The sequence below is a fragment of the Nothobranchius furzeri genome, chromosome 5, assembly GCF_043380555.1.
Source record: "Nothobranchius furzeri strain GRZ-AD chromosome 5, NfurGRZ-RIMD1, whole genome shotgun sequence".
Lineage (NCBI taxonomy): Eukaryota > Metazoa > Chordata > Actinopteri > Cyprinodontiformes > Nothobranchiidae > Nothobranchius > Nothobranchius furzeri.
This window is the reverse complement of record NC_091745.1, coordinates 5,329,147-5,355,483: the sequence shown is the minus strand read 5'-3', so window position 1 is coordinate 5,355,483 and position 26,337 is coordinate 5,329,147. Positions and strand designations below refer to the sequence as shown.

The following is a 26,337-nucleotide window of genomic DNA, read 5'->3' as shown; positions in this document are numbered from 1 at the left end:
GAGGTTTGAAGGCAATTTCTTAACCCACTACATGAAGAATCATCACCAGGAGTTGGAAGGTAAGTAAAAATGGTTTATTTTGTATGGTGCAGTAGAGGTAGCTTGCGATGGACAGGAAATGGATCCGTGGGGTTCTGAGAGAGGAAGAGAGGTCAGAGTCTGGAACAACGTGAGAGGATGATGAGGAAGGCAAAGGGCTTACGGTTTCCTGGATGATCCGTGTTCTTCGGGGAGGGTATGCCAGGCCTGGCTGAGCAGGGAGACCGAGGAGCTGCAGGTGGGCCGGTGAGTGGCGGAGAGCAGGCGATCAGGGGCAAACGGCGGGACTGGAATATTGATGATGGTTCTGGTGATATTGTAGAAAGTGAATATGAATAGATGACTAGAACCTGGAGGGATCAGGAGGGCAGAGTTAACTGCCCAAAGGGCAGGAATGGGCAGACAAACAAAGTCTGATATCTTTCAGAAAGATCAGGAGGGAGACTAGAAACTACCCAAGACTGAGTATCATCTGGCACTGGTGAGTTGTCCTGCTGCTCCTTAAATCCCCTGACCGCTGATGAGCTGATTTGATACAGCTGAGCTCTCCAGACACATCCACCTGCAAACAAAGCTCAGACAAAGATGGTTAGTTCACCACAGAGCATGACAGAAGGGCTTCTTGGATCAGGGTATTCCACCCGCACGGCAGACTGGCTCCCGTGCGAGGCTGTACTCATGCTGGTCACCTGTGGAGATCTAATATGGACTGGGACTGTTAAATTACAAGCAGAGCCTCATACCGCTGCAATTGTAACCGGGCGCCGTGGCCTTTTACATCAGCTCTTGCCCCACGGTCGAAGATAAAGAGAACACTAGCTATGCTAACCCAAATCTAACAGAGATTTTCCAGCCATTTTCAGCAAGAAAAATGCAGTAGAGCTACTCCAAAGGAAAGGCACCTCCGGCCTGCTTAGTAACTAGGTAAGCTGAACGAGGATATCGGGCTTGGTTTTTCCACCACGGTGAAAGATCTGCGTGTCCGCCGTTGTTGATGGTCCCTTCTCCAGGAGCCGGAGATCAGCGGGCATTAGCTACATACTAACCCAAAGCTAACAGATTTTTTCTGCGTGTTTTTGGCGAGAAAAATGTGGTTGAGCGTCTCAAAATTGAAGCAGCGTCAACAAAAAGAGATGCAGTGTTTCTGTGGTCTCCCTCAGAGATCATGCATGACGCCTCGCTTCGGAGTTGGCCCAGCTGCCCCGGGAGACGGGAACAGGCAGTCGCCTGCTCTAACTGTTCCTGGGCAGGAGATAGGAGAAGCTGGGCAGCTGCTCAAGTTTCTTATGCAGCCCCACTAACATGTTTCCAGTGTTGGGAGTAACGCCGTTTAAGTATAACGGCGTTTCTAACGGCGTTCTTTTATAGGTAACGGAATAATCTAATTAATTACTTTTCCCGCCGTTGCAACGCCGTTACCGTTACTGGGGACGGAAGGTTGTGCGTTACTATGTGCTTGTCGAACGTTGAGCAACAGTGTGAGGCTTTCTGACCGCCACACTTCAGCTGCAGCCAGGGAGAGATAGGTGTCGGTAACGCACTTACAAACCCGATGATGATTGGCCGAGTGGGCGGAGACCCTCACCGTCTCAGTCGCTGCATGCACATCAAAGCAGTGATGAGAATAATGCCGTTTAAAATAACCGCGTTAATAAAAAATATTTCTTTCTGTAACGAGCAAACTAATTAATTACCGTCTTCTTTTAACAAAACGTCGTTTCTGTTACTGATAAGAAAATGCGTGCGTGAAGCAGCGCGGTGTGTTGAAGCTGTCATCATCAGCTGATCAGGAGCTAAAGAGGCAGATGTTTTCATCCAAGTGCGTCACGGCCCGTGAAGAACGAGGAAGACGTGATGAATAGTCTACGGCTGCAGACCCCCCGCAGACTTGTTGCTGCAGCAGCAAATCTGCGGGTCTGCAGCCGTGCCCTTAGCGTGACAGCGGGACGTCCCGAAGGTCCGCTCACCTGTTCACCTCTCAGACGTCCTGATCTTCTACCTTCCTAGATCATCCAGCTGTAACCTGTTTCTGATCATGTCTTTAGTCCCGCTGTAACACTGATGCATCAGTCTCAGACGGCATGGAGCTCAGGTGTTACTAGAACTACCTGTGTGTGTTTACCACCCAGCTTCAGCTCTCCTGTGTTTGGGTCTGACCCACGTTAGTGCATTTAAGTCCTCCATCAGGCTTGTGCCTCTTCTAGTGTCATTAGGATTTTATTTATTTATTTAACCGTTACTAAATTAGCAGCAACAGAAATGCTGCTAAAAACACACAATTATGTGAAGCTGGAAAAATTAGAATACTGTGCAAAATTACATTTATTTCTGTAATTTAACTAGACTGAGAGACCATTTAAAGGCTCGGGAACCTTTACAGGTGTTTCTATTTGCAATTTTAAATTTTAGCTGATTGGGGTCTTGTTAAATATCACACAGTGACCTTTTAATAGTCTAGATTAGTGTAATGTTCCTATTAGTAGTTCCTCCTGTTAAGTGCGTATTTGTTTAAATTATTCAGGTTTACATAAAACATTTGGACATACATTTTATTATGTTCAGTCATTAGTCATTTATATTTTACTACTGTAGTAATTCTTGCATTCTTTAATGAAAAAAGTAACTAAGTAGTTACTTTTGTTGGTAATTAGTTACTTTTATGATCTTGTAACTCAATTAGTAACTGAGTTACTTTTTTGACAAAGTAATCAGTAACTATAACTTATTACTTTTTTAAAGTAACGTTCCCAACACTGCATGTTTCTCCAAGCAGTTAAAGAGCAAATTGCAGGTTACATTTTTTTTCTAATTCATATAAAATGCTGTCCAAAAATACTATTTGAAATGCTTATTTTGGATATTTGATTTTAAAACAGCAGTTTTCTAGTAAAAAGTGTCCTTTCTCAGCAATGCTTCTAAAAACGCTCTTTTTTTTTAAATATGAACCTCTGACGTAACCAAAGGGAGTTATAAGCTAGGCTGCCTCAGCTCAGTGTGGAAAGTGGGTAAATTTAGGGTAGAGAGATCATGTGATCCAGTCAGTGTGTGTGTTTACTAGTGTTGGTTGTGTTCATGTTGATAAACTATAGTGTGTGAAGGCTGTACCAACTCCAGCCTGTCTGGACATCGAGTCCACGGGTTTCCAGATAAGAGAAACAACGCCTCTATTTCCATGCCTGAGGGCGTTTTGTGCAGCTGAAAGACGGACTTCTGTAGCCCGCATCGGTTGGTACCGGGACAAAGAGGTCCGCGCTGGGCTCCACAGACCTGTGGCGGGGTATAAAAAATGAAATGCAGATTTCTGGAGCTCAGATCACCGTCAGAACCGACCACCAGAAAAGATGCGCGGCTCGGCGTGCCAGTTAGTTTCTGGGTCAAAACCGGATCAGAACCGCCGCCCGGACAACCAGGAGAGGATCATGCGCAGCTTTTAAAAATACCAACTGGACTGGCTTGCTGGTGTTTGGGTCGGATCCAGCTCACAGAAGCCCACATGAACTCCAGAACCGGAAGTTCTCCCTCTCTCTAAAGCACTAAACTACGTCAGACGAACGGATATTGAGTATGAGACCGCTGACAGACGCTCATTAGTATTGATATTATATTAACTGACCAATACTATTTTAATTGTCTGGTACACGATAGTAATCTGTACAATGATGTGATGTTAGCACACAAGTTTAAGCTAACATGGTTAACTCACAAGACACCTGCTGCCCATCATTACATTTCATTAAAATTGCAGTACAACATATTTGCGATCCAGGGCGTAAGGCAAAGCGGATTAGAAAATAACGTTTTTAGCCCCATTGACTTGCATTCATTTTATCGTTCTTCCGGGGACCCATGATGCGGGAGTGACTTAGGCTCCCTATGGATTTGGTCACTTCTGACACCAGCCCCTAGCAGATGAATGTGGAACTGCAATTTTGCCACTTGTTTGCTTCATATCCTGAACAGAATTATGGGGGCTTGGCTCTAACATAAAATAGCTACAAATATATTTTGGAGATTTAAAAAACATTAATAACAAATGCATGAAGTCACAATTGTGTCAAAATCTCCACCAATAACACATTTTGCACCGAAAGCAACTATTTCATCATCCAATTGTCGGTCTTGCTGTACCACCACACTTCCGCATTTCCCTGGGTCTCTATTCATTACACACTCACATATTTTTGGCAACAGAGCAGAAACATTCCAGCTGCTACCACTTCAACTTTGGAACAAACTACCAGTCCCAAAAAGAAAAGCACCATGAAGAGTCATGAAAAACAAAAAAACGTTTAGATGTAGAAAATGGCGACTGGTGTTTAGCGCTTTCTTATTTCTTCTGCCAACATGGGTTTCCAGTTCTGGCAGAAACGTCTCAGTGAAATACCTGAGGGGAGGGGTGTGTGTTCCATGACTAGAACCTACTTGTTCTATAGATTTTCTGTAACAGTTTTAACTTTTTCAAAGTAATTTCAAAGGCCGTTCTGTTCTATTTTGATTATTACTCCTCATCAGAGCAAATCATCACCCTTAAAACTGCAATAGCAAATCTACTAAACAAGCTTGCATTTAAACACAAACAAGGTCACAGAACTTTTACCCCTCCCTCTGCTCTCCCCACCTATTCCACCTTCCTCAGGATCCACTGATTTCCCTCTTTCCTATTCACTCTCTCTCTCTTTCTTCACATTTTTTTAATCACAATCGTTTATTTTTGCTCATTTTAAATATATTTTTAAACATTTTCTAAATGCTTTTTTATATTTTTACTATTTTTGTTTTTGTGAAGCGCCTCGTGATTTTTATCTTGAGAGGCGCTATAGAAATGATATTTTCTTCTTCTTTTTCTTCTTCTCTTCTTCTTCTTCTTCTTCTTCTTCTTCTATCATTCACGGGCCACGTCCGCCTGATACCAGAACATGCATTGCCAGAGTAAACAAAAGAGCACTAATCACCATTTTCACCATTTTCTATGTCCAAACATTATTAATTGTATGCAACTTCAAATGTCTTTTTTTTTCTTTTTTGGACTCTTGGTAGTCTGTCCTAAATTGTCCAGACTGAACTATTGTAACATCCATCAGAATCTCAACAAGAACAACAAACAAGAGTTTGGTAAAGCTCCAATATATCCAAGAAAGCTTCAGCCAGGATCCTACTGAAGGTGTGCAAACATGAGCACATTACACCCATTTTGCATTCACTTTCATGGCTTCTTGTCTGCCAGGACACAGTATGTCTTCCCACAAACCAATGCATCCATGGACATGCATCCCTCTACCTCTAGAACTTCTCAAGCCAATACTCATTCCCTCCACTCAGCGCATTCTAAACTTCTCCACATTATCTAGTCTCAAGACCATGCTGGAGCTTTCTGTGCTGCTGCCTCATGCCTGTGGAATTCCCTCGGAAAACTTGAGGGCTCCACAACTCAATTAATGTTTTTAAAAATATACATTGAGACATTTCTATTAGCAAAATGTTTGGTTCCTCCTTTTATAATTTTTCAGCTTTTTTATTTGCTTACATTTTAAATTCGAAATTGTTTATCTTCTTTCTTTTATCACTTGTAGCCCTTTCAGATAATTTGATGTAAAGGGCACTATAGACTAAATGTATTATTTATTTATTTCATTTATTTATTTTTAGTTATATATTTATTTATTTATTTATTTCGCACAGGAAGACTAAGCGCTTTCAAGTTTACAGAAAATTTAACAGAAGTTCTAGGAATGTAAAAAACATTTATGGATTTATGCTTTCATCTATACTTTTACAGTTGCTCAATTTAAGCAATATTACAATATTTACATATTGATCATCTTAAAACAAATGACTAAAATGAATTAATCAATTAATGAATCCCTCTTTAGAAATAAACTTTTGTTGTGAAATCGCTTTTTGTTTAAGTTTCCAGTGCAAAATTTTTCTCAGTTTAAGCATTGCTTGCATGGAGTCATCCAAAAGTTTTGATGTTTAAATGAGGGGGTCATAAAACCAAAGGAAAAGTTACTTAGGAGAAAAAGGAAATAACTCCTCATGTAACTTTGTATGGGGTGCCATTTGTAAAGTCAAATAGTCATAATCTAACAGCAATATTTTTGGTTATTTAGCATATCATAAGAGAAAAAAATTGGGAGTTCACTTTTTCAAAGTCATATTTTCACCATGTTATTCATACATTTATAAATGTTAAAGTTTCCAAATATATATTTAGTTAGCAAGCTACATATTTACTTTATAGTTAAATATTTATTTTGCAAACTAAATATTTAGGTCTGATCTAAATATTTAGTTTGTAAAATAAAAATGTAATTCACTAACTGAATATTTAATTTACTAATTAAATATTTAGTTTGGAACTAAATATTTGATTTGTTAATTAAATATTTATTTTACAAAAAATTATTTAGATCCCAGCTAAATATTTATTTTGGAGCTAAACATTTAGTTTGCAAAATCTGTATTTGGGAAATAAATATTTAAGTCTGACCCAAAAATCTAAAATATAGTGTGGAGCTAAATAACATCGTGGGAAATAAATATTTAGCTGGTACTTAAACATTTAGCTAATATGCAAATTCGCTTGCCAATAAGGGGAAGTTGATTACCAAAATAAAAGCTGGATCTCGATAACTTCTTTATAAACTCTTGCTCCGAACCAGGACTGGTTTTATCCCCGGTTCTATTCTGCTGAACATGTCCAATGTGTTGGCTGAAGAAGAATAGAACCGGAGATAAAACAAGTTCTGGTTCAGAGCAAGAGTTTATAAAGAGGTTAGCAAGATCCAGCTTTTATTTTGGTAACAACTTCCGCTTATTGGCAAGCGAATTTGCATATTAGCTAAATGTTTAAGTACCAGCTAAATATTTATTTCCCATGATGTTATTTAGCTCCACACTATATTTTATATTTTTGGGTCAGACTTAAGTATTTATATTCCAAATACTGATTTTGCAACCTAAATGTTTAGCTCCAAAATAAAAATTTAGCTGGGATCTAAAAAATTTTTTTGGAATATAAATATTTAATTTACAAATTAAATATTTAATGTACAAATTAAATATGTAGTTAGTGAATTAAATATTTATTTTACAAACTAAATATTTAGATCAGACCTAAATATTTAGTTTGCAATATAAATATTTAACTATAAATTAAATATTTAGCTTGCTAACTAAATATATATTTGGAAACTTTAACATTTATAAATGTGTGAATAACATGGTGAAAATATGACTTCGAAAAAGTGAACTCCCAATTTTTTCTCTTATGATATGCTAAATAACCAAAAATACTGTTTTACTTTACAAATGGCACCTCATAGATTTGTTGACATTACATCATCACGTAAAGTACGTCCTCTCGTCAAGGCACGTTGGTTTCGTTTTGTTTTGGAGGAAGATTAGCAAAGCCGCACTAAAGTTATCGGAAAGCAACGTCTTAACTCAGGAAGCACAAGAATATATGGTGAGGAGTGTTTAGTACAATAACCTACAAACCGGTTTAATCAGGATCATGACAGTGACGTTTGTCGCCTGCCGGGGCTCCTAGTAGCCGTGAGGCTAACGTTAGCTTCCACGCTGTAGCATCACTACGCTCCTCTTCCCTCCGTTCACCGAAACGATGCTTTATTATCTGCTGGTTTACTGTAGATATCGACAGGTTCCTCTTTGTTTTTGATTTGCTGTTTAAATAATGGCTAATACACTCCGTCACAGTTTCCATTAGGAAGCTGATTTATGACAGATGCTCGTTAATTGTCTTTACTGTCAGATGTGATCCAACACAGCGAACTTTAGTCAGAAAGCATAGCTGGAGTAATTCTTACCGGGTCATATGAAATCACAACCAAACAAACTAGGATTTTAACTCCTGCACCTTTAAAACACCGTAACATGCCATTGTTGTTATGATAATCACGCTAGAACATGTCATTAAAACAGCTGTTTAGTTTATACCATGCCTTATTTCTATCCCTGTAGTGAAGAACAGCTGGATAATTGGATATCTTACCTGCAAACAAAAATATAATGTAGAAATACTTCCTTTTGGAATAAATTCATCATCTCATGTGTTTCTTTCTTTATTGCTTTTTTGCAGAACCAACACAATGTCTGAAACAGCCATTAAATCGAAACAAGCACACAAAGACGTCAATGGAATTTCAACAGAAGTCGTCTGCACAGAGTTCAGTAATTACATATTTATAGTTCTCACTCAGTATGGCAAAATTGGGACATTGATTTCAGTCACACCTGACTCCAGATCTAATGATATCAGCACCCTGACGTTCTCCACTAGAGTACTGCTGGGCAAAGACGAGGTACGCTGGATGAAATTGTTCCGATTAATATTGTATCAGTGTGATTATAGGCTCCTTGTCACACGGGCTAGCTCATTTCATGTGGTGAAAGGGCAGATGAGATTGGCTCTGAACTGCTCTGGCAGACTGGAAAAATTAGATGTGTGCTGGTGTGGAGTTCAGTGGACTTTTAAAATTTACACAAGAAAACTAATTTCATCACTGCATGGGGTTGTCACTTCAGCAGGCACACGGTGCAGGGGATGTCATCAATAGTAAAATGAATTAATACAAAGTTTGCCTTGCACTGATGAGACTCTTCATGGAATAAAATGATACTCTTTGTGCAGGATGGTATTGTGTCCTTTGTCATTTTCCTGCTTTACACAGCATGCAGATGAATACCACATGGATGTTTTCATTTAAATTCAGTCACAATGTGAGGCATAACAACACTGCATACTTTAGAATATGTTGTAAAATGTAATTACTTTAGGCACAATGTGTCTGGAATAAAGATGCTTGATCAATAATACTGTTGGCTAAAGGAGGCAGAATTAATTATTTAACATTTTATATTGGCTTATAATTACATTTTTCAAGCTGTAGTCATAACAACAAAAACATGTCGTCTTTAAAAATATTGGTTAAATATTTGAAGTGTCTTGGTTGAAAACGGCAGTTTTTCATGCCCATATTTTTGTAATGAACTTGTTTTTACCTGCAGCATGCTGTTTCCTGATTTAATACCTGATTTGTGTTTCTAATTACAGCCAATGACTCACGTTTGTGCCAGAAACCTGGCTCTGTTTGTCTCACAAGAAGCTGGAAACAGACCTGTGTTACTTGGACTTGCTCTGAAGGATTCTTCCCTCGATGCAGTAAAACAAATGAAAGAGATGATCAGAAGTTGTCAAGTGTGGTAGTGGGTCAGAAAAAAGCACGGCAGGAGGCTTAAAGGCTTGATGAGGAAAACAGAGTCACATTGTCCTCTTCCAGTTTGTTAAAGAAATATATTTCCTCAATTGAGTTTGTGGTATTTGTTAAAATGTGTCCATGTTCTAAAAACAGAACTACAAAACTGTTGTATTTTTCCTGTTTTTCTTCATTAAAATCTGTTCTAATAAGAAAGAATATGCCATTTATTTTCAAAAATGATTTTCTATCTGATCGTGTGCTCTCAAAGAGTAGAATCAGTCTTACAAATAAATGGAAACCTTAATTTAATCACATCATGAGATAAGAATAATGTTCTTTTTTTATATTACACAGTGCATATACTTAAATTAGTCAGAAATAAAATGATCGAAAGACTGCAGAGGCCATTCTGAACAGTGGATTTTTCAAACCTCTACAACCACAATGCATGAGCTTTTCCTTTTGCACGCTTACAGCTGTATTGATTAGTAATGCTTTCATAGCAGTTCTTTTATCATTTTGACCTTTAATATATGTTTGTGAGAAAATAAAAGGTTAACAACTCAATAAATCTACATTTCAAGAATTACACTGAATCAGTTTCATAATGTTTTAGATGCAGTACATAATTTGTGATTTTTAAAATAAAAACAGCAGCTTGTAAGTGTGTAAACGTTTTTATTAGTTCAATGAATGATCCCAGTTGTATGAAGATTTGTATTTGTCGCTGCTTTGTTTATCATAAAATGTAAAACAGTGTTTGTTTATTTCAGATGTTACCATGAGAAAACAGCCAAAACTCTTATGCCAAAATAAACTATAATTAAGATTTGTCAAACAGGCAGCTGAAATGACTTAAATGATTGACAATTGGATTTGAAGTTGATCATTTTGTGACATTGAACTTAATTAAAATAAATACATCAAATGCTGGCTAGTAGACCAACACTGAGCACAGTTAGCTCATGTGCAGTAAAATGCCTAAAATCTTTGGTGACTTTTCTGGGGTTAGGGGTTGCTTTGGATGCAGCATCAGTGCAGAAATGGTTAAATAGAACCTGGAGATGTCTGAGTCACAGAAACAAAAGGTCACTGACTAAGCTCCATCACAGACAGTCCACCCCACCTCCATCAGGACACCTTGCAGAGATAGATGTGTTCTCTGTCCAATAGGCTCACCATCACGGAGAGCACTTCAGGAAGCATTCACAGCAACAGGCACATCTGTAAGCCTCCATGCCTACAAATATGTCAGGATAACCTGCTTCTGGTCATTGCATAGCTTTTTTCCACAAATGTATTGTACCTTTAAATTGATACGCTGTTTAGATTTGGTGTTGCTTTATAGCATTCTGTGTTCTGGATTTTTATGTTCAGCCATTAATGTGATTCCTGGTTTTTAGAGTTGGTACATGGTATTTTCCAGGGTTCTTACAGGTGCTTGAAATCTTTGAAACGCCTGGATGTTATTATGGTACTGTCAAATCTTTAAGTTCTTAAATTTTAATAGTTTTATTACATCTTGAAATTAGTTATTACACCATTATTATAGCCTAGAGGTGGTGGTTAATCTCTCTCCTGCTTGTTTTCATTTCAGAGGTATGTTTGTAATGAGGCCAGCCCTACAGCCTGTACATTTGAATGTCTGTCACTCCCAGAGGAGGAAGTGCGATGACGTCACCGTCGGAGCAGAGGGCCACGTGATCTATCCACCTGTGCTCAGCCTTGTTTCGTAGACTGGTTCGAGTCGCCGTTGAGGGATCAATTCAAACCTGCTTTCTTTTTTTAAACAAATGGACGATGAACATTTTTTAAACACAAGTTTTACTAATGACACTCCTGTGTATGGCGTGTGTTTGAATTGAAAGTTCTGCCGTAGTTTTGTTTTCTGCGTGGACTTCGCCCTCGCGAGGCACCTGTTCTAACAAGGAAGTGGAGCGCTCAGGCCGGGAAGTGAAAACATCCTCTGTGAGCGTCGGTGGCTGCATGTCCTCGGTTAAAGCTGTGAAACGGGACTTTAGTTGTGGTCGCTGACTCTTTACTGCTGACCTGAAAGTCCCGGCTGTTGACAGAGCCGTCTAAACTGGGTCGAGCTGCACACACCGGAACAAGGTTCGTTGACAGGTCAAGGAGATGACTTGTTTACCTGAGAGAAACCCATTATGAGTCTGCTTTTGTAATTTCCCATCCTGCATCTGACTTTGAGTCTGTCTGTTTTCAGATGAATTCAACTGAAAACAATTCAATTGTTCATCTGGATGCTGCATTTTTCTCAGACAAGTCTGACAACATGACCATATTACGAACAAGTAATGGGTCAATCATAGAGGGTCAGATGTTCTTAAACACCACTGCTGCTCAGGCCCTCTCAGGGATCTTCGTCTGGTCTGCCCTGCTCCTAACATGCCACCAGGTAAGCTCCACACGCGCTTAGATTCAGTAGATTTGAATTCCAGAGGAATCACAGCATCAAATAACATCTGTTAGTAGCACAGCAGCCACAGAGTATGTGTAATCAGAGATTATTTGGGGCATCAGGCTGCTCCTCCCTTGCCTGAGGTCAGAAACACATTCTTACACATTGTGAAGGCTTAAACCCTTTCAGCTCAGTGAATATAAGCTCACACTGCCTACTTTAGTACCCTGAAACTTTCTTATCTGCTTTCAGAGTATTAATTTAGTTTCAGGCAGGTATTCACGCGCTTGCCTCCCTTGTGAACCCTCACTGCATTGTGGGAAAGTTTTGCTTACTTTATTGGCAAGGGGGACCTGAGATTAAAGTGGGTGAAAACCTTTAGCTGATTACAGTAGAATGAAAACACACCGAGTGTAACTGCTCATGAAGGATATTTTGTTTTTTGTGGAATAAAACGCCATGCTCCAACTGATGTTCAACTGGTTCTTTATCTTCTTGTTACCAGCAAACACCGTGAAAAACTACGGTGAAATGAACAACAATAAACACAAATATTAATTTTAGAAACATAAACTTATAACTCAGATATTAATGCAATACAGATAAATATACAAACACACCGTGTGCGCCTCTCCACTTAATATTCACAAGCAATTTCAGTCCATGTCCACTTTTCTTTATCCGATGTGAGCTTCTTCTGGTCGCTTCTCCGTGCTTGTGTCAGTTAATCATTCGCTCCGCTCGCGCGCACCTTCCAGTGTCAAATTTCAATCCAGCCAGCAGGTGGCGTCAAATCAACAAAGAAATTAAATTAAATATTTCCACAGTTAAATCAAACAAATGACAATGAATAACCACATTTAACTGCGACAGCTACACTGCCACCAAAATTACAATGATTGAAATTCACTACACATTAAAGAACTTTAAATCTTGTAATTTTCAATAAAATAACTATCAACCATAAACCTTTGTTATGAAACACACAGAAATCAGTAACTTGATAAACTCAAATATCACATTTTAATGTTGTATCAAATTTTGTACTTTACTGTAGTTTAGGACTCACTTTTAACCAAAACCACTAGTTTTTGAACAGGTCTCTCCAGAAAAGATAGTTGTTTCAGACGTTCACCTTTGTTCCCTAAATCTCTTTGACCTACTTGGATCTTAACCTTTCTCACTAAACCATCTGAGTTCCTCTTCAAAAGCTTCCTTCTGTGCTAGCTGGAAGAGTACAGAAGCAGCCATTTGTCTTTCTTTCACACTGATGGCTCCTGATTTGTCTCTTTTTGCAAGACTTTTAATCCTTGCTACCACATTAAGTGCTGTGATCCAATCAGAGCATTTCATGAACCTCTCAAGAAACCTGTCTTGCTCAATAGCATCTGTTTTAAGAACTTTTACCTCTGGGTCACCAACAAGAAGTTCTGGAGATTGTTGGTTCGTGATAATTTCTCTTTCCCAAAGGAATTTAGGTCCAGTGAGCCAGTTTGAGTTTATTAGCTCTGCCACCTTGAGGCCTCTAGATGCGTGGTCAGCTGGATTTTGATCAGCTTTAATGTAAAACCATTGGTTTGGGTCTGTAGTGTCTCTTATTTTTTGAACTCGATTTGCAACAAACACATGAAAGCGACGAGCATCGTTTTTTATGTACCCAAGAGTCACTTGAGAATCTGTCCAGAAAAACTCCTCGTCGATTTTCCGCTCAAGCTCTGCTCTAAGAAAGTTACTAACAAAAGCAGAAACTGCAGCTGCAGTGAGCTCGAGGCGCGGGATTGTGACTATTTTTATAGGTACCACTCTGGCTTTACCCATAACTAGAGCACAATGCACTTGTTCATCTGTAACAAACCTAATGTATGAGCATTGTCCATAGCCACTGCTGCTAGCATCAGAAAAATGATGCAGCTCAACCCTTTTGATTTTGCCTAGGTTCTCAGGAAAGAGGCATCTAGGTATTTCGACCTTTCGAAGATTTTCCAAGTCACAGAGCCAAGCTTTCCACTTGGTTTCCAGTGCGGAAGGAACAGGTTCATCCCATCCAACTCCACTTTTGCACATTTCCTGGAGTACTTGTTTTCCTATCAAAGTGTAGGGTGAAAGAAATCCTAACGGGTCATACACACTTGCTACTGTTGCTAGAATTCCTCGGCGTGTGGCTGGCCTTTCTTTGAGGGCTCCACTGAATGTGAACACATCGGCTTCCACATTCCATTTTACTCCCAGCACACTTTTCATTGGAACTTCAGAGTAGTTCATGTTTACATCCGTAGTGTTGCCAGCTCGTTCACTTTCAGGAATAACACTCATGACCTCTTTGTTGTTGCACACAAATTTGTGCAAACGCAACTTCCCTTTAACACAGAGTTTGAGTGCTTCACAGACTAGCTGCTTGGCTTTCTTATCTGTTTCAACACTGAGAAGCCCATCATCCACATAAAAGTTTTTGTGAATGAAACTGGCTGCCAGTGGGTAGTCCTTTTCGTTTCTTCTGGCGAGATGTTTCATGCCAAAGTTAGCACATCCAGGCGATGACGCTGCACCAAACACATGCACTCGCATGCGATATTCCTTTGGCTCAGTATTTGTATTTCCATCCTTCCACCACAAAAACCTTAAGAAATCTCGATCCTCTGGATTAACATGGAAGCGGTGAAACATTTTCTCCACATCGCACATTATTGCGATTCTGTTCTCTCGGAATCGGCACAATACTCCTGCCAGAGTATTGATCAAGTCTGGGCCTGTAAGTAAGTGGTCATTTAAAGAGGTGTCTTCATGTTTAGCAGAGCAGTCAAAAACAACTCTAATTTTTTCTGGCTTTCTGGGGTGATACACACCGTGGTGTGGAATGTACCATGTGTTACCATCCTGTGGTGTTTCTTCTGCTTCCTCTGCATCACCATCTTTAAACACATTATTCATGAACTTTATGTAATCTTCTTTGTACTTGGGGTTCTTGTCCATTTTCATTTTCAAATATTTCAGACGAACTGTTGCAAGCTGCTTGTTATTTGGAAGCTGTGGACGTTCTTTAAAAGGTAAAGGCATTTCTAAATGACCTTGCTCATTGTAGTGAATGTTTTCATTTAGCATCTCTAAAAACTGAATGTCCTCTTGAGATATGTTCCCTTCTTTGGGGTTAGTGTCCAGAAAATCAGCTTCAAGTGCTTTAATCACAGATGCAGGTGTAATAGATGGCAATTCCTTTACTATTACACGATGGCAGGTCCCAGTTGCGCCCACTGAACCTGTCCATGGCTTAATGGGTCCCACAATGCTCCATCCCAAGTCTGTTTTAACTGCATAGGGATCATAATCCTCTCCTGGTATGACCTTCCTTGGTTTTAGAGCTCTTGTACAGTCATAACCAATGAGGAGAGCTACAGGACAGTCCAAGAGATCTGGCATTTCATTTGCAATGCTGAGTAGGTGGGGCCATTTTTTTGCAGTCTCTCGAGTTGGAATACTGTTTTTCTCAAGTGGAATGTATTCTCGAGTATATGTAGGTGGCAACTCAATATACTCTTGTGAGTGGTACCCTCTAACTCTCAGTCCTTCCACTCTTTGACTAGGCACAATAGAACACCTGTCAGTTATGGTTGTCAGCTTTAATTTAACGGGTCCTGTTCTTGCTTGTAATTTTTCACAAACATTTTGATCAATAAATGTATTGCTGCTTTGGGTGTCTAGCAAAGCATAAACCAATGTCTCTGGTCTATTTGTTGAAGAAGAAAGCCAAACTGGGACAATCATTGAAGTGCAATCACTGTTGTCCAATTTCACACTGCATGATACAGTGGCTGCATTTTCCTCTTTCGGTAACATCTCAGGCTTATCTGGTTGTGGATGATCTTCATGAAGAGGAGAAGGGTGCTTCCGCTTGCAAACATTACATGTTACTCTTTGTTGACAGTTCTTGGATATGTGACCAACACGAAGACAACCAAAGCACATATTGTTGTCGATAATGAACTGCTTCTTTTCTTCAAGAGACATTGCTGTAAACTTGTCACATTTGTAAATAAAGTGATTTTGCCTGCAGCAGATGCATTCAATTTGCCTTTTATTCTGAGTTGAGGAAAGGTTGGGTTTGGATTTTTTGTTGATCTGTGTTGCAGCTGTGGCCTTTTCATTTGTAGACACATTCATTGTTGTCATCAGGACACTGGCTTTCTGACGTTTTTGTTCCTTTTCAGGTTTTTCAAATGTGTTCTTTAAGGCAAACAAAGAAGAAACTGGATTGCATGCTATTCGTGCTTCTTCTGCCACAAAGTCAGCAAACTCTGTGAAACCTGGATATTCCTTTCCTTCATCTAACAGTTTTGACACATGACGGTTCCAGCGGGTTGTTGCCCAATCAGGAAGTTTCAGTAATAATTTTTGATTCTCCTCACAATCATCCAACACTTTGAGGCCCTGAACATGGGGCATAGCATTCTTACAGGAAACAAGGAAATCACTAAACTCTCTCAGCTTTAGTGACTCTTTTGGTCCGATCTTTGGCCAACTGCTTAGCTTTCCCCGAAAAGCTCTTTGAACTACAAATGGGTGGCCATAACGGTTGTTCAGAGCATCCCAAGCTTGGTTGTAAGCTTCCTCATCACTGCGATAGAATGTCCCTTCTAAAACACCAAGAGCTTCTCCATTAATGTATTTCTTCAAGTAGAAAAGTTTATGGGCTGAATTTGTGCAACTAGTCTCAATAAGAGCCTTGAAGCAAGTGCTCCACTCAGTAAACTTCAGTGGGTCTCCTGTAAAGGTAAATGGCTCTGGTATTGGAAGTCTAGTCATTGCTAAAGACTCCTTTAAAGCTTGAACTAGAGATAACTCACTTTCTTTTGACGCTACTCTAGTATCACACTTGGGCACTGGAAGATATTTTGGGATCTTGTTGGTTATACCTTCAAAGTTAGGAGGTGCCGTACTCTGGATAGCTTGGGTGTATGGAGGACTGTTAAGAGGTTTGGGAAGCTGACTAAAAGACAAAGTACCTTTTACTTCACTGTTTCTTATTTCAGCATTCAATTTTGATTCCTCTTCAGCATACACATTGTATTCAGCCTCAATAACCTCAAGATCTCTTTGCTTTTCCAACAATTTTAATCTCTCTTGTTGAGCTAATATCTCCTTTCTTTGGGCAGAAATTTCCTTTTCCCTGCTTATTTCAGCTCGTTTAGATGCCAACCGTGCAGCTGCCTCTGCTTTCTTTGCAGATACCTGACTTCCTTGCTTACTATAACTGTTCTGGCTACTTTTTTCAGCCCTAGACACAGTTGAGCCATACATTGACTTAGCATCTTCTCTCTGAAGCAACTGAAGGAGTGAGTCTTTTACAGCAATTGCATCAAACTCCTTATCAACATCTGCATAGCGCCTTTTCAGAAGCAACATCATTTCAGTGGAAACTGAAGAACAGCTATCCATCTTTCTTCTGAAATCTTGAGATGGAGTAGTCAGTGTACGTAAAGCTACATAATCTTGCTGTAGGTCAGATTCACATTTTCCTACTGATTTGATCATTTCAGTTAACTCTGCTTTTGAACATTCCTTTTTAAGTTTGGACCTAGAGAGTTGAATCTCTGCTTTAAAGTTTACATATGTTGACATAAACTTTCTTTCTTTACTTGTTATCTCAGACTGTTTAAAGTCACGCATTTTTTCTGTTAGTTTTCTTTGACGCTCTGAGCGTCTCACTTCTGTCTCAGGTTGGGATGATGGCTGAGTCAAACCTATTTTATGTATTTCAAGGTCTGCATAAATTTCACCTAAGCGTATTTCAACTTCCTCTCTTTCTGCATCTTCAACTTCAGTTTCTAATTTCTTTTCTAAATGTAACTTTTCAAATTCTAAAGCTACAAGTACTTCCTCTAAAACACGAGTTTCTTGTACACCCTGCTCCATTGTGAACAATATTTTAAACCAACAGCTAAGAACAATGAAAGAAAACTTAACATGAGAACACTACTTCAAATTTCAAACTGTAAAATAGTAACAAACCTTTTTTCTTTTTAACAAACTTTCAATAATATCTGTAGCATACACCGTTAATGTCCGTTTTTAAACAACTTTCAATATCTGTAGCATACACCGTTAATGTCCGTTTTTTTTAACTCATAGATACAGTCTGACCTGGTTTCGTATGATGTTGAAAGGCTCTGCAAAACTGCTCAATTCCCAAAACGTCGTATCGGCCCTCTTTATTTCATGCGGATTGGGCCGCAGACTGTGGACTGCCGTCTTCAAAGCATGGCATGCAGGGCTCTGGCTGCGTACTTCTTAACAGGACACGTTTTTCACTGTAACTGCTCATGAAGGATATTTTGTTTTTTGTGGAATAAAACGCCATGCTCCAACTGATGTTCAACTGGTTCTTTATCTTCTTGTTACCAGCAAACACCGTGAAAAACTACGGTGAAATGAACAACAATAAACACAAATATTAATTTTAGAAACATAAACTTATAACTCAGATATTAATGCAATACAGATAAATATACAAACACACCGTGTGCGCCTCTCCACTTAATATTCACAAGCAATTTCAGTCCATGTCCACTTTTCTTTATCCGATGTGAGCTTCTTCTGGTCGCTTCTCCGTGCTTGTGTCAGTTAATCATTCGCTCCGCTCGCGCGCACCTTCCAGTGTCAAATTTCAATCCAGCCAGCAGGTGGCGTCAAATCAACAAAGAAATTAAATTAAATATTTCCACAGTTAAATCAAACAAATGACAATGAATAACCACATTTAACTGCGACAGCTACACCGAGCCCTATCTGTACGGGTGAAGGAAATGGCCAGGAGGAGAAAACGGCTCAACGCAGACCACCTTTATCCACAACTGTTTCATCACTGTTGTTAAAATGAGCCTTTTCTCCCATGTGCACGTGCTTCCCTCTGTGCAGGGACCGATAGCTTATCATTACGGTTTTATCATTTGCAGAAAACGCAGACGAGTGTTGTGTTTTATCAGCGGGGGAATCGATAGATAACGAGATATTCCGGGCAGTGTAATGGATAAGGTTGTTGTTTTCTTGTTTAGGAATAAAATGATGCCTTTGTTTAAAAATGATGCTACCATTATATTGACAATGCATCCTTTAAACTTCTATAATAACTGTGTTAACATGTTTGCTGTGCGGTGGAAATAATTATTGAGTAATCTGTGCATCAGGGAGACACAGCAACAACAGCAAGCCCGCTCCCATTTAGGGATTTGTAACTCAATATCCAGTAAATTGGTTTCTATCTCTTTAATATAAGACGTGTTTGCCAAACACTTGCTAGCAAGACATTTTAATTGAACAAATAAATAGCGAGTTTTCCGCTGGGAGACTGGAGTAAGTTTGCAACAGGCATCTTTTGTGTCACACTGGGGGAATAAAAGTGTCAGCGGCACTAGTGTTATGATGCTGCAAGTGTTTCGCCTGTCTCTTTCTCTGGGGAATTGCTATAGACTTTTAAACTCACTTTCTGAATACTAAACACAGCTAGAAAATGACCTTAGATGCTGTTTGCTGTGATGTCACCAATTCAAACTTGTACTCCATGGAGGGCGTACACTCCCTGGCTACTCTTTTAGGAATGTCTTACTAGCACCAGATTGCTCCAGAACTGCTTTAATTTTTCACGTCAAAGATTCATGAAGAGATCTTCACCCATTCGGCCAATCGGGTGGGTTCTTATAGGTTAGATGCCCGCCCCCTGGCACTTAATTTGGATTGTTAGCAAACACCTGAGTTAGCTTTGTTCTGCTCTTTTGCCGATTCAGCTTTTCCCAGGATCCACCGATTGTCTTTTCTTGTTCATTTTCCCTTTCCCATTTTAGTGATTTAAATGTTTTTTTTTATTTATTTGTTTTTGATTTTTTTTTTTTTTGTTCTTGAGTTAAGTATTTGTTATTGCAAGTCATATCGTCATCACAATACTAATCACTGTTATCGCGTATCTCAAGTTTTCCTAATACCGTGCAGCCCTAATGTACACTCAGACCAGCCTATCTGGCACTGAGAATCATGCCACATTCACTTAAATGTCAACTTTACTTATATTTTAATACATTTGCAGTGGTCTCTGAATGAATACATAGTACGTTGTTCTCTGGGGAAACAGAGCTCTGGTGCACCTGTTTGAGGACAAAGAAGACAGCTGGAAAAGAAGGTTAGCTTGTTCAGCCATGCCAATGCTTCCTTACCCCGGGTTTCCACGGGAGCCGTCAGCAGCACGTTACTGCAGCAGCACGTCTTGCTCGCGTAAGCTGCTGCTTGGCCCTTCCCACGAGACGCGAAGCAGCAGGGGAGCAGCTGTCACCGACCGAGCACGAAGTCACACGAGTGACTTCGTCAGTAAACACAACAACAAGCAGGGGAAAACTACAACATGGTTTGTGTTTTATGTTCTGTCCGTTTTATAATCGCCAATACGGACCTGAAAAACAAAGGAGACCGCTAGCTAGGTGATAACTTCTCACGGGGACGCACAGTTAGTAACCTTTTTTAAAAGTAAAGCAACCGGAAAGCAATACGTTCTTTATTCTGAAAATCTCGGGAGCTTCTCTCCATTTCCGCGTCCAATTTCCTGTCTTTCCTTCCCCAAAAATGTCGAACTTGACCCGTTTCAGAGGCGTCGCGTGTAGAAAATAGAACCGGCACGTAAAGGCCGCGACATGCTGCTCCTGAGACGCGGCCGACTCGCGCTGCTGACGGCTCCAGTGGAAAAGGTTCTGTTGACCACAGCGGTTCCTATCAGCAGCTATGACGTGCTGCTGCAGTAACGTGCTGCTGACAGCTCCTGTGGAAAGCCAGGGTTATGGAAAGCAAAGGGCCTGGTAATGCTCCCGTTCAAATAACTCCACCCCCTGAGAATTTTCACTGAGCCAGTGCGCGCTGAGCAGCATATGTCACACCCCTACTTATTTATGCTTTTGTTTTAATTCCCCACAGGCAGAATTAGTTTTATTATTCCCAACCTGTGGATGGAAATATTTATGTTTTTTTGTAGTTGTAAATAGGGCTGCAGCTATCGAATATTTTTGTAATCGAGTACACTATCGAATCTTTTATCGATTAATCGAGTACTCTAATAAATTGCTCTTTTGCGTTTTTAAACCATTATATCAAATAGCATGTTATAAAATATGAAAGACCTCTTGAAATGAGAAAGCAATTGCCAGTTATTCTTCAAGTTTTATTCAAAATTAGTTTTCAAACCTTCAGCACTTCAACTTTACTTCACAGTAAACAAATGCGAGCGGCTGCGGCCCAAGCAGCACCAGAACCGCTCACGGCGCATGCACAAACATGGCTCGCCAGCTGTTTCCCTATTAACACACGTTCCTTTTAATTTCTACACTTTTTTTGTCTCGCACTAACAAGGATTGTCGAAAGCATGTTTGCCGTGGTTTTGTCAAATTATACTGATCACAAAACATTTATTTACTTTCTTTCGTTTTCCTCCGCCACTCTCATAAATACCTGTGTCCTCCTGCAGCAATCCCAAGGGACAACGGACATCAACAACACAGTAAAAAGTCCGACGTGTTGTAAAAACTATTTTTAGCACATTTTAAGACCAACGTGTTGCTACCAGACGTACGGTGTGAGCTGAAACTGAGTGCTACAAATGAAAAAGTTGCACAGTGTCTGCAGAACATATAGAAATACAGGCTAAAATGCATTATCTTGTAGAGGCTCCGAGTCCGCTTGCAGAAGAGACATTTACATGTGGATGTTTACTGGTCAGGTTGCAGCATTGAGCAATGTGGTGTTGTGGTAGGCTAAATCCATTTTACAGTATTTACACTGGAGTACGTTTTCCGCCTTACGACGTGAAAAATGGTCCCACACCTTTGACATTTTGTGTCTTTTTCGCACTCCACCGGGGTCCACGTTGTCCGCCATGGCTTAAAAGAAAGTTAACCCTCTGATGCATGAATTATGAGATCTTGAACCATGATTTTTTAAACAATTTTTTTCATCCATCTTTAGGTGTGAATGAAACAAATTTCAACAAATATTTTTTGTAACATTTTGTTAATTTACAAATAATTTATTACATGTCCATCTCAGTGGACAATATGCATTCTGAACATGAAATATGGTGGCTTGACTTACTGAAGTCCAAGTGGAGGGGCTCACATGCAATAAAGTCTTCAACAGCTGTGCTTAATAGCAAAAATAACGTAATAACAATTTTGAGTACCTGTCCACTGCAGTGACCATTATGCATCAAAGGGTTAAGTTGCGTTCGCTACTCGCGTGTGCATTCAGTGCAGTGTGTATGTGCGTCACTTATTTCGGTCCGGGTGAAACATGGCCACGGGCGATTTCAAAGCCATTAATTAAACATGAATTAAACGAAGCTTCGAGGCAGAGAATTTGACTCGAGCATTTTTTGTACTCGAATTATTCGAGGTACTCGAGGAATCGTTTCAGCCCTAGTTGTAAATAAACCTGATCATCATTTTAACTTTTAAATCCCACGTTATTGTGCCTTCCTTTTTGCACGCGAGCCAAACTCCCCAGGAAGGGTCGTAACACCACTCGCCTCACGCACATAAGTGACCAAAACAAAGCAGCATGGAGACACTCCATCTTCAACCACCTCTCAGACAGCAGCCTGCACTCCCAAGTTCTACACGTCACCAGAACATAACCAACACAATAAAAGCAGTGTTATACAAAATGGAAAGCCTGTAGTGTTTGTTCTCTTACAGTAACAATTCATCAATTTTTTGAGGAATTTATTAGAGATTTTTTGGTTTTTATTAACTGTGCAATAGAAAAATAATCATTAGATTAATTGTCTAAATAGTCATTAGAATAGTCGACTATTCGATAAAATAATGGTCAGAATAATCGTTTTTAAAATAATCATTTACCCCCAGCCCTATGCAACACATTGGCCAATAGCACACCTACATGGAATGAATGTGTGAATAAATTCCTCTCTTGAGTTAGCTGCTGCAGCATGTTTACACATTTCTGTTTTTCTCTGTCACTGCAAAAATTGCAGAAACAATTCTTAGCTGGAAGCAAATGTTCCGTTGTCATCAGAGGTCAGTGTCATGGAGTCAGGAGGAGCATTGTTTATTTGTTTTTTTGCATTTTCTACCAAATCGAGGACATCAGTTTCTACCACCACACTCAGAAATAAACGTGCTGTCAGTTATCAGCGTTTAATCAAGCTGCTCTAGATGCTGTTTAGAACTCACTCCTTTAGAATGTTTTTGTGTCTGTTTGAACAAAATAATAATTAATGGCAGGCTTTACAATAAATCTGATCTGATCATTAAAATATACTAATAAAGTGGAGACTTTTTAAAGGTGTGGCTGAGAAAACATTTTTTAATTATTTCTGATTATAATGAATTACTACATTTTTAATGCCGACTGAACATGAAAATAGTCTCCTACACCTATCTCTTGCATTAGTCTTTGATAGAAAATAGGAAACTCTAGGATTTGATGAACCTGACCGCTCTGCGTCACACTGTGAACTGGACTCACCCATATTGACTCACGACGGGGAAGTTCTGTTGTTGTTTTAGCATCCAGAATCAGCAGAGAACGTCTCGGTCAACAGAAGCTAACCGCTAGCATTAGCAACTCACTCACATAACAGAAGCTCCTCCAGACTTGTTATATGTGGAAGTAAGCATTCATGCCCCCGAGCAGACATTAGTGGTGGAGTCGTGTTGCTTTTATCCAGTCCGAGGCAAGATGTCTAAATATCAGGAGATAAGACTCCAAATCCTCCCGTTTGAAGCACGGCTCTGATGTCGCAGACTGGTCCTGCTGGGCCAGGGGTTGTGGACTTTTATTGTGCCCTGAGTTCTGCCTGCATTCCTAGAGACCACTGCAAATATATATTGATTAAACGAGTAATCCACACCTTTAAAACAAGTACTTTTATTACATATTCTTCACTGCAGCGTGCTCTCTCAACCACCTGTTGATTCAGTTTAGTGATCAGGCTTAGTTCTTTTTAAAGCAAGTATCTCACTGGGTTGAGAGTGTTGCCATCAAATTGCAAATGACATTCATAAGGGAGTTTAAATGGTCTGAAAATGTTGCGACAGGTCTCGATTTCCTCAGTTGACCTTCAGAGCCTCAACTTTGTGCCACTGGTGAACAAACCGGATAAAATTTAAGTCGATCCAAAACAGAGATCTAATTAAGACACTTTATAATAAAAGAAAATTTGCATGACTGCTGCTTTTTTGCTACTACATCAATGCCCAACATGACCTGATAATGTATTATCAGGTAGAAGGCAGCTGTAGCTCACAGGTTCTGTGAGTTGTCCAGTGAGTAATCAGAAGGTTGTGGGTTTAATCTCAGCTCAGAATTCTGCTGTTGTGTCCTTGGGCAAGACACTTCACCCTCCCTACCTGCTGGTGGTGGTCAGAGGAACCGGTGGTGCCTGTGCTCAGCAGTCTTGCTTCTGCCCCAAGTCAGCTGTGGCTACATTGTAGCTCATCACCATCTGTGTGTATGTGTGTGTGTGTGCACATGTGCGTGCTCTCTGTCTTCTCGATCCCCAGTGAGTCGTGGTGGATGGCTGCTTATACTCAGCCAGGATCCTCTGGAGGTTTCTTTCTGTTAAAAGGGAGGTTTTTTTCCCACTGTCGCTACATGCTTGCTTAGTATGAGGATTGCTGTAAAGACACTCATTACATTTACATGCACATCAGAAAATCCAAATATTGCTCTAAAAAGACTAGTAATGTTTTTAAATGCATGTAAATGTGTTAGTCTGGCTGAAGGTGAACTGGTTCTAATTGAGCTGAAGCACCCAGATAATGTGGTAGCAATCCGAATACATTGTGCATGTTAATGGGTCAACTGAACTAAACTGGTTGGACGCTTACGTTCTGGAAGTGACGAGACCGCGGAAACGGTCTTCTGATTATATCATCACCGCAAAGTAACACTTGTAAGTCACTTTGGACAAAAGCGTCTGCTCAATACATAAACATAAACATTACTTCAGCCATTGTGCGTTTCCTGTTTCAATTCCATCTGCTTCACTCCCACCAGCTTTTATTTACTATTTGTGTTGCTATGAGCTAACCGGAAGAATGCCAACATGAAAGGGCGCATGTTACAACCTACTGTACTGAGTGGAATAAGGTTAGTTTTCTATTGCACATGTAAACTAGGATAAAGACTCCCAGCTTATTACCATAAGATATACCTGGATAGACTTAGATGTTGTATGTAACCACACTATCTGACACAACAAGTTGGTGACTCGATGCAAACTGCTGGGTTCCTTATATAGGAAACAACTAATTTTTATAATGAACTGAACTCAATTGGAATGTTTAGTTTGTGAAGTGCATTGAGACTACTCTTGTCATGATTTGTCGCTACAGTGATCCCTCGCTACTTCGCGGTTCGTTTATCGCGGATTCATGACTTCGCGGATTTTTTCTTTGGAGCCTTATTCAAGGGAAATTCGCCGATTTGCGGTATTTTTCACCGATTCGCGGTATTTTTCTATGCGAAATATCAAGAAATTCCTGTTTTTTTTTCATCAATTTCATCAAAATCTAGTTTTTGTAATAAAACTATAAAAAAAACCAAGTAAATTTTTTTCTTGAGTTTTACCCACAAAAAGAGAATGTGATCATACGATAATTCAATATAGTACTGTACTGTAAATATGGTGTCCCTACTTCGCGGATTTTCACTTATCGCGGCCAGGTCTGGAACGCATCTACCGCGATAAACGAGGGATCGCTGTATATAAAAAACTGAACTGAATTTAATTGAACTGAACTCTAATTCATTTTCCACTTCTTTAGTTAGGGCCAGCCGTTTTACTTTTTTCCATGAGGAATGAGTCATCAGTCTTCATAAGATGATTGCAATCATCTCTGGCACAACAATGATCTTCCCTAATACACTGTTGTCTGTAATAAGCTCCACGTTTTAAGAGCTTTTTATGCAAAATCCCCATTCATCTTCAGAGTGACAAGAGTGTTGGAACAAAATGTAACTGCTTTGCTGAAGAGATCCTATTATTTGTCCAATAAGATTATTTACTTGATCTTATATTTAATTTGCCGTTACAAAGACAGTTGAGACACTTCTCTCCAGTATCTCTCAACACCGCTGTCGCTGTTTTGTTAACTTTTATTGTATTAGCCAAAAAAGCCGCACAGTGACATTTTATCACTTGAGATTCCTGAAAGGAACAATTTATCTGAACCGAGCTCCCTCTCTTCAATACTCATCTCCTTCCTCTATCAATCACATCATACCTTGTTCAATTTTCTAAGCATTGAATAGAAAAGCTGTGTTACCAATAGTAACACTTTCTTATTTAATCAGCCTTTTTAATGTAGCTGATGGATGATTCAGTTCTCCCAAGTGTTAGTTAATCACGTGAAGCCTAAAGGTCACTGCAGAGACTTAAGAGTGGATTTCTTGCCATATGCTATGTGTATTTCCCCAACATGTCAGAGCTGTAAGTGTGTTTGAGTTAAAACTAAAGGGTAAGACCTTTATCAATTCGGGGAAACAACACTGATAAACTGTTTATTGTGTGCTTCTGTGTGGGAATCTAGCTGTAAGGTGTGGTCTCCAAGTTTAAAAACAGGGATGATTATTAAACAGGAATAGGGCAACAACTTTTTATTTGCAACAGTC

The 26,337-nt window shown here is 39.6% G+C and overlaps 2 protein-coding genes across 2 annotated transcripts in view; both read left to right on the top strand.

Annotated features, from left to right (window-relative positions):
• Positions 1 to 7,371: 7,371 nt before the first annotated feature.
• psmg3 (proteasome (prosome, macropain) assembly chaperone 3) lies at positions 7,372 to 9,924 on the top strand. The gene is made up of 3 exons (XM_015948622.3): positions 7,372 to 7,507; positions 8,141 to 8,363; positions 9,116 to 9,924. The coding sequence occupies exons 2-3, from the start codon at positions 8,151 to 8,153 to the stop codon at positions 9,266 to 9,268; spliced, it is 366 nt and encodes a 121-aa protein (XP_015804108.1). The 5' UTR covers positions 7,372 to 7,507; positions 8,141 to 8,150; the 3' UTR covers positions 9,269 to 9,924.
• A 1,308-nt stretch (positions 9,925 to 11,232) lies between these two features.
• The window catches only part of tmem184a (transmembrane protein 184a), a 41,913-nt gene continuing 26,808 nt past the window's right edge, over positions 11,233 to 26,337 (top strand). The window contains exons 1-2 of the mRNA XM_015948619.3: positions 11,233 to 11,372; positions 11,482 to 11,673. Coding sequence (XP_015804105.1) covers positions 11,482 to 11,673 — 192 coding nt within the window. The 5' untranslated portion in view covers positions 11,233 to 11,372. The remainder of the gene's footprint in view (positions 11,373 to 11,481; positions 11,674 to 26,337) is intronic.

Coding starts and splice junctions, on each gene's coding strand:
- psmg3 (XM_015948622.3), top strand. CDS start 8,151: ATGTCTGAAACAGCCATTAAATCGAAACAAGCACACAAAGACGTCAAT. Junction 8,364..9,115: donor TACTGCTGGGCAAAGACGAG/GTACGCTGGATG, acceptor TTCTAATTACAG/CCAATGACTCACGTTTGTGC.